Source organism: Miniopterus natalensis, chromosome 10, assembly GCF_054644295.1.
Source record: "Miniopterus natalensis isolate mMinNat1 chromosome 10, mMinNat1.hap1, whole genome shotgun sequence".
Classification (NCBI taxonomy): Eukaryota; Metazoa; Chordata; class Mammalia; order Chiroptera; family Miniopteridae; genus Miniopterus; species Miniopterus natalensis.
This window is the reverse complement of record NC_142090.1, coordinates 80370036-80378910: the sequence shown is the minus strand read 5'-3', so window position 1 is coordinate 80378910 and position 8875 is coordinate 80370036. Positions and strand designations below refer to the sequence as shown.

The window sequence follows — 8875 nt, the reverse complement described above, 5'->3', positions numbered from 1 at the left end:
ATGTGTGTGAACCTCGGGGCATCGCTCCTTCCTTGTGACATCCTGGTTGCTATAGCTCAGAGCTCTGTTTGTGACACACAGAAAACACTTTAAAGAAAGTCTGCTTCCTGACCTTGACTTCCTGGGCAGTCTGTCCTTCCGGAGAAAGCTGAGCCCGGCCTCGTGTGTTTCTGGACAGAGCGAGTCCAGCTCACTGCAACCCTGGCACCATCTGGAACCAAACCCGGGGTAAGGGGTGCCTTGCCTTCCGCCAAGAGTCAGGACGCCATCCCCTCCGGGGCCATGTCCCCTGATAGCTCTGACTCTAGGGCGTTGGCACCTTCCCCTCCTCTGTCTTGTCTCCTCCGGGCTGCTGGGGTGCAGTTGGCGCCTGTGCCTTCTGTCCCCAGAGCCGTTTCTTGTACCTAAACCACAGTGAAAACAGGAAGTGATGCAGCAGGGCCCGCCTCGCGTGTGCTCTAGCAACCTTCTCTCTCTTTTTGTCATTCCCCATCAGGGATAGACACGTGTGGCTGGCACCGCAGGAGCCCAGGGCACCAGCTTGGGACCTTCTCCGCTTCACCATGCCGCCCCCCTCGGACATCGTCAAGGTGGCCATAGAGTGGCCCGGCGCCTACCCCAAACTCATGGAGATCGACCAGGTTGGTACTGCAGGGAACAGTGTGGGGCTGCTGTTGGTTCCCCTTCTGTTCTGGAATTTTCTGTCTTTGAATGGCTCTTCCCCCTTTTACCTCTCTGGCTGTGTTGAAAAGCCTGTGTGGTAATAGTCGCAGTGTGGTGTGGTTTCTGTACCCCACTCAGTGGCGATCATAGGCTGCTTACTCCTCCAACAGCTACTGGGACTGTGTCACCACAGGGCTTGTGTCTGAAGCTGGGAGGAACAAGTGGACTGACTGCTGGCTCCAGGCGGGTGACACAGTGGAGGCTGTCCCAGCCCCACCTGGTGGGGACTCATGAATATGTGCAGATCGTTTTGTCCTGGGCAACACAGAACCCAATTTTTTTAATCCTGTTTCTCTTTGAATTTTGCAGAAGCGGCCAAGTGCATTATATTAACAGCTTGCTAATGAAATTAGTGTCATGGGGCTGGGTCTTGGATCCCAGACAATTGTAATTTTATGATTAGTGTGAAATGCCCTGTGAGGCTAGTCGATTGCCTGACATGTAATAAATACTCAGTAAACGTTTACTGAGTGAAAAATATACAAGACCATTTAAACAACAATTTTACCTAGTAAGCATCCTTTAGCTGGGATCATGTCCGTTCTTTGGTGCAGCTGGCATTTACCGTTTCATTACAGGTTATCTCAGGAAGGTTACCTTGTCCTTCCAGAACAAATGACTTACAGAAGAAAGGGTTGAGACTTAATACACAGTGAAGGGTCTCATAGAGCAAATAGCATAGGATTCTAGATGGCTTTCTCCCTTTTAGAGTTGGGATACCATGGCTCCTCCACTTTTTATTTATGTTCTTGGTGCTATTTTATTTCCTGGTCAGATTTTATTATCTGGTTGAAGGTTATGGCATTGTGTGGATCCAAAGAACTCATTAAAATAAATCATAAAATCAAGTCAGAATTAATGTAGATGTTTAGGATTGTTGTCAAAAATGGTGTCATGAGTCCAGTACACCGTTGTCATGTAACTGCTCTCAGAGGCAGTTCTGTGTGACTGGAGGCAGCCACGCAGTGTCCAGCAATTTATATACATTTGTGTCAGCAGCAGCTGTTTGCCCTTTTCACTTGCTGCTCGAGGAAGGAGACCTGTTGAATTTTACTTTAAAATATGTCTGGGATGACTTGGTACAGACTAAATGTAGTTAGGGGTAGGTTTGGCTATGACCTAAGAGAACGGCACTTCAGTGAGATAGAAGCTGACTTCTGGGCTTGTGCGATGCTCCAGTGTCATGGCCCAGGTGCCTTCTGTCTGTTGATCTGCCTCCTCCATGGGTGGGGCTGAGGACCAGTTGCTTGGACATCACTTGGTAGCTCATTAGATGTGCAGTCTTGAATCCTACCTCAGACCTTCTGACCCAGAATCTGCATTTTAACAAGATCCCAGTCTAAGAAGTGCTGAGCTGTACATCTGGTGCCCCAGCCTCAGTGCTCAGGAGAACCCCTTGGGGCCCTATCCCAGGAGATCCTGAATCAGCGATTCAGGTACTCGATTTCCTTTTGACTGCCCTGGCCCGAAGTGTTTAGGAACATCTGCTTTAAGGCAGCAGCTCCAAGTACCCACTCCTGGGGCCTGTGCAGTCAGTATCCTGTCCCTACCTTGGGGGATGGCCTTTGCTGTGTGTGTATTAATAATTTAAAATATATATTTAAAAATATTTTGGAACAATTTCAGATTTTCAGAACAGTAACTCCAGCTCGGGCCACCAGCCTGGCCTGCTAGCTCATCTCTCTGATGATGTACTCATCCCCTGTATTAACCTTCAGGTGCCTGCAGAATAGAAGCGAGTGGCTGGTGACACTGCTTAAACGTGAACCTGAAGAAAGGGGGTCTGATAGGTGCTACTGACTTTTGGAAGTTATTTCATGTAGGGGAGAGACCATTTGATGTATCATTGTGGCCCCAGGCATAGAGACTCCATGCTCCATATGAGGAAACAGTTCTCACCTCTACTCAAGGAAAGCAAGCCCAGGCCACATTGGTGGGCGAGGGGTCCTGCTCATTTCCATGAGGCTCATGTGAGCATCAGACAAGCACGGGACAGGTTGCCATGCGCCAGGGTCAGGCCCAGAGGATGATGGGAAGAAGTGTATGGATTTAACCCTGAGCTCTGCAGACCCTTCTCCAGTGGCTCGGGGGTGAGGGGTGTGTGGCTTCAGGCTTTTGTAGGATACTTCAGCCACAGCAGCTGGGATTGACCTGTTTCCATTTGTGGGTGCTTTGGGGAAAGATTTTATGTGAAGAAAGAATACCACAATTAAAAAAAAAAATCAAATCATGGCCCTGACCAGTTTTGCCCAGTGGTTAGAGCATCGGCTCGTGGACTGAAAGGTTCCTAGTTCGATTCCGGCCAAGGGCACGTACCATGGTTGCAGGCGCAATCCCAGGCCCAGGGTGCACATGAGAGCCAACCAATCGATGTGCCTTTCTCCCATTGATGTCTGTCTGCCTGTCTGTCTCTCTCTCTCCCCTCCCCCTTCCACTCTCTCCGAAATAGCCATGGGAAAAATATCCTCAGGTGAGAATTTAAAAAAAAAAATCATGAATGAGGCTTGAGCTCTCTCCTGATCCTGGGATTCGAGTCAGATTCCTTAACCTGGCCTCGGGAAGCTTCATGACTTTTCCCGCATACATCTGCTGGTGTTCACGTTACCCGAAGGTGCCTCATGCAGCTCAGGCACCCTCCTGTTTTGTAGGAGCTGCCCCTTTACAGGTACATCCCTGCACATTTACACACTTTTAAAATCTCTTGAAGCTTTTTTCTAACAGTGATTCTGCTGGAATCCCTCCCGCCTCATCTTCAGCTCTCCACGCCTCCAGATCCTGGCTTTGCTTAGTGCGGTGGAGGGAGAGCCTCCTTTGTACGCAAACCTTTTTGGGATTGTGTAATAATGTAGTCATTTCTCCACCCTTCTGGTTTCTTACACTGCCCCCTTTGCCTGTAGCTTTATTTATAGTTAGTATGCTCTTTTGGAGTAGATTACATGGCCCCGTGGTCATCCTGGGTTTTACACACATTTGTGTCCTGTGGTCCATCCATCACGTTGACCTCTATTTTTGGTTTCAGCAGTGAACAGTAAAGATAAGAATAAAATTTAGGTATTCACCCTTCTGCAAACAGAAAAGTTACAGTGGTGCCCCCTCCCCATGTCGGGCTGGGGATTTTATTTCCCTGAGAGAAACACAGCTGCGTGTGATTTCAGGCAAGCATGGACAAAATAGTTGTGTGCAGTTCTCCCTCACCCGTCCTACTTGTGTAGTATATTTAAGATACAGTTCAATATGCGCACATTTGATTTACTCGAGACCTTTGAAAGCTTATTAATTGCACAAAGCACATTGAAGTTTCTGTGCTGGACATTGGAACTTGGCATTCTCTATGTGATAGGAGTAGTAGGAATGATGATAGCATGGGCCACCTACTCAGCACCTGCCATGTGCCAGGCAGCAGGTGGTGTGCGGGTGCGGAGCATTGGAGCATTTTATCCCAGGTGGTCTTCACACTTCCTCGGTCATAGTTGTCAGAGGTTCAGCCGTTTGCCGGACATCACACAGCTAGGGAGCTACCAGTTTGAAGCCAGCGTGTGGGACATGAAAACCCGGGCAGTTTCTAGTAAATCAAAAATCTGCTTGGTAGTTCTTAAAATGTATTTCTTCGCAGCTTTATTGAGATCTAATTGACATAAAATTAGAAGATATTTAAAGTGTATATCCTAGTGATTCAATGTATGTCTCTATTGTGAAAGGGCTTCCCACTCGAGCTAATGAACACGTCCATCCCTCACATTTATGGTCTCTTCCTTTTTCTTTTTTTGGTGAGCACATTTAAATTCTACTCTCTTATACAGCAGTGTGTATCAATGGTAGTCACCGTGGTTTCCATGAGATCCTCAGGCTCGTTCATCCTGTAGCTGAAAGTCTGTTCCCTTTTCCTGACCTCTGCCTATTTACCTCACACCCCTAGCCCCTAGCCCCCAGCCCCAGGCAGCCACTCTTGTTCTCTGTTTCCATGAGTTTGATTGTTTTTTAGGTCAACGTATAAGTGACACCATGCAGTGTTTGTGTTTCTCTGACTCATTTCACGTGTTCATTAGTCCTGTTTGAGTGTCTCCATCTCTCGGGCTTCTACGTGATGGTACCTGCTGTTAGCAGCAGCCTGTTGGAGCCGACACCCAGCATTGCCACCATGCCTGCTCCATCCACTAACCATGTGACTTCCAGGGACACATGTGTCATGGAAGCAGAGAAAAATTAGAGAAAATATGGCCAGTTGTCTGAGTTACCAATGAAGGCACCTACTCAGAGGGAGATAGAACCCATGATAGGCTGGTTTCTGGGGGCTGGACCTTGGGAGGGGCTGTCTGGCCCAGTGCCCAGGAACCTGGACGTTGGGTGGACTGATTTGGGCTCAGAATCTGGGCTGCAGCTTACGTGCAGTGTGAGTTGGGACAAACCTCCTGCTCTGTGAGAATCGGCAATACGCATATATCCTTTCTGGCATTGCGAGACTTCGGGGAGATGATCACTCAGCACACTGCTGAGTAATGCTCACCATTAGGAGCCAATTCTGATTTATGCAGAGTGATCCACACGATGGAACAAGCTTCTTATGTTTGAAGCAAGACTGGAACCAGTAATGCAAACTTTCCCTCCGATGCAGTAACGCCAACTCTTTACCCTGAAGACCTGTCATTCCCCAAACATTTAAATAATGAGTCTGGCCAATGGAAGTGGCAGCTGAGCTCCACATAAAAGTTTAGAATTCAGGCCTTAGAGATGACATAAAATGTACACTATGAATGTACTTAATAACCCTGAACTGTACCACTTAGAAATGGCGAAGGTTGTAATTTTAAGGTTCCGTAGAATCAAGCGAATGAGACTGCATTTCTGGAAAGCGAGGTTCCAGCCTTGCACTGCAGAGGTGGAAGGTCACCCGCTTTACCTGGACTGCGCTTTTCCCCGAGAAGCTGGACTACATCGGGCTTTCTCAGCCTCGGCACTATTGACATTTCGATGGGATGGTTCTTTGTTGCAAAGGCCACCCTGTGTGGTATAGGATTTGAGCAGTATCCTGGCCTCCAACTGCAGGATGCTGGCAGCATTTCCTCCCCCAGTTGTGACAACCAAAAATGTCTCCATTCATTGCCAAATGTCCCCTAGCAGGGGACATATTTCCCCAGTTGGACTAAATCAATGGCTCCCAAGCGCTGCTCTGCATTAGAATCACCTATGAAATGTATGGGATGCACAGAGATGATTTGTAGGTGCATTTCGAGGCCCAGGGACTCCTGTTTCTATCACGCTTCCTTGCTGGGGATGCTGATGCACCTGGACCCAGATTTGTCACTATTATGGTGCCCTGTAAGCCTGTATCTGCTGGTGACACCGACACCCAGAGCAAGTGTCAGTGAGCGCCCCAGCTGTCATGTGGTCCTAATAATCCCCCTCTTTTTACAACAGACACAGTGCTTGCAAGAGCTCCTTTTGTGAGGAAGGGGTAAGACGGCCTGTGTGGTGTTGCCTTGTTGCTGTTTGTGTGTCATGAGAAGGTGGAATGGCTCCTCCTGTCCCTCATCTGACGTTTGCATCTGTTACACTGGGGATTGTAACAGCTATTTCTTAAACTTCCTTTAAAGCACAGTGACTGGGCTACTTCCCTTTCCGGTTTTGGCTCTCGCTCTCTCTCTCTTTGTGTGATAGTCTGCATACTCTCCTGACATCTTAACATTTGCCATGCTTTGGAAGAGAAGCACTGGAAATCTGTTTCTGCCCTTGCCCGAGTGCTCAGTTTAATTGAGTGAGAGGAGCTCTAGCCTTCTGCCTTTTCTTCTGAAAATGGACTGAGGGTTTAGCTTACTTTCTAGGTAGATGCAGGCAGTACTCTCTTCCATCTGCTTCCCTGCCCCAGTTCTCTCACGCAGAGCATGTTGGGAAACTCAGGACAGAGCCTTTCCCCAGCTGTGTTTTCTTGAGATTTGCTGACTAAGGCAGCTCACATTTCTGGAACATTTTGTGCATGTCACTCTTTGTACTTCACTTGTCTGGTAGGTCTACTGGCCACCTGTGGCGGGGTATATGAGTGCCTAGATTTTAGAATGCAGAAGGATGCTGGTTCCCCAGAGAAAGGCTTGTATCTTACCTCTAGGCGTATGGTGACCCATACGATGTGCCCAGAACACTGAGGAAATATGAGCAGCCTCAGGGAAATAAAATATGTGCTCTTTTATTTTCTTTTTTCTTGATTTCCATCCAGTGGATTCCGGAGCCCTCTTAAGTCAATGGCACCACTATTGTGCTTGACAACCTCCCCTACCCCCCAATCTCACACAGCCCTTCAGATAGCAAGTCTGCTTCCTAAATGGTTCTTAATTCTGCCCACCTTTTCTCTATGCTCGTGGCCACTGCTGTACCTGACCTCCACTAGGTCCCTCGGTAGCAGCTCGGTCGGCCTCCTCGCCAGCACACTTACTTCCCTCCCATCATTCTCCCAGGCTAAAGCATTCTCCAGCGTCTCTCCCACTGCATCAGGGTAAAACCCAGACTTCTCTTGCCATGGTTACTAGGGCCCTGCTGTCTCCAGGTCTAGCCTACATGACTAGCCTTGCTTAGAGTCCCCATGGCTTTCCCCCAGCACCTCTATCTGGGTTCTCATTCTAAGCAACTCTCTTACCTTTTATGAAAACACACTTCTCAGAGCCTTTGCAAACGTGATTTTCTCTGAATTGGAAATTACCCCTCGTCTGTCTTCCTGCACACCCTCCCTCCCAAGTGAAGTGGAAGCTCCTTAGAGAGGGTCTCTTCTGACTCCTCTGACTAGATCAAGGCCCTTGTTACATGCATTGTAATATCCACAGTTACTCACTGTGTGATGTTCTGCCTGGACCATGTGCCTTCTCAGTGCCTAGGATAGGGCCTGGTTCGTGGTGAACTCAAAATGAATGTTGAGCATAGGAAGCAGGTGATATTTGTACATTTTCTGTCTCATGATAAACACAATTAAATATAATTATGAAAGGGAGCAGCCCTGGCGAGAGGAACAACATCCCTTCCTTTGTTCCTGCCATGCATTCTAACTATATTATTACATTTCATGAATTGACATTATGAAGGCCTATTCTTGTCCTTCCATCAAAGACACCCATGGTCAAAAGACAACTGGAAGACTTTGACAGGATGGTATCAAGTTTCAAGATGCTTATAGATGGATCATTACTGTGGGGCAAGTTTGTGGTGGCCTATTTGGATTCATCAGTCTCATCACCATCAGGTGCTCATAATTTCCGGCTATCACTTCTTTCTTGACCCCTTGACCCATATAAACAGCTGCCTGTCTTCCTATCTGCCTTGCCCATCCAGCTGTCCCTTACACCTCAGATGCCACATATGCAGACACTGACCATTAATCCTTCTCCCCTACACCTGTGCCATTTTGCTTCCCTTCATGCTTTCCTTGTCTTGGTACTAGATGTGAACATGCACCCAGTTTGCTGAAGCTGAATCTATATGTCTTCCTAGGCTCTTCTCTTTCCCTCTGCTTTTTTTTTTTAATCTAATAAGTGTTCCCAGGAAACTTGTCCACATCTGGTCCCTCTTATCATACCCGCTTCTGCTCTAGCTGGCCCTATTCTCTCTGGAGGACACAGAGAGCAAGGAAGGACCTAAAAATAGGATAGCCTCAAAGGGAGAACTTTCAAAGAGTGAGAGTAATATCTACACACACAGGAGATTATGAACACAAAGTAGGTGGCTACAAATTAAGAATAGATCGATATGAAAAAGAACCAATTAGAAATCTTAGAAATGAAAAGTATACATGTAGTAAGCAAAATGTAAAACAACAACACCTCCAACAGAAAAGTAAAAATGAACATATAGACAAAGTAACTCTAGAGTGGATTTGGCTGAAGAGAGAATCAGTAACTTGGAGGATACTAATGAGGAATTGATCCAAAACACAGCCCAAAAGGTAAAGGAATGAAAAAATATGAATGTGATGCTGTACTTTTAGAAGATGAAAGTTTGAGAATTGTTCTGTGAGAGGAAAATCAAGAGAGATTAGCTAGATAGCTGCTGCTGTGGCTCAGGCAAGAAATGATCATGTCATGGTCCAGGAGAGTGACAGGGGAGACAGAAAAAAGTGAGACACATGCCTTATCATGACATATGAAAAGATGAAATTGACAGGAAATTGATGATT

The 8875-nt window shown here is 47.1% G+C and overlaps 1 protein-coding gene across 1 annotated transcript in view; it reads left to right on the top strand.

Moving 5' to 3' along the window:
- Positions 1-563: 563 nt before the first annotated feature.
- The window catches only part of ELMO1 (engulfment and cell motility 1), a 272460-nt gene continuing 264148 nt past the window's right edge, over positions 564-8875 (top strand). Inside the window, exon 1 of the mRNA XM_016222320.2 lies at positions 564-641. Within this exon, the coding sequence (XP_016077806.1) occupies positions 564-641 (78 nt within the window). The remainder of the gene's footprint in view (positions 642-8875) is intronic.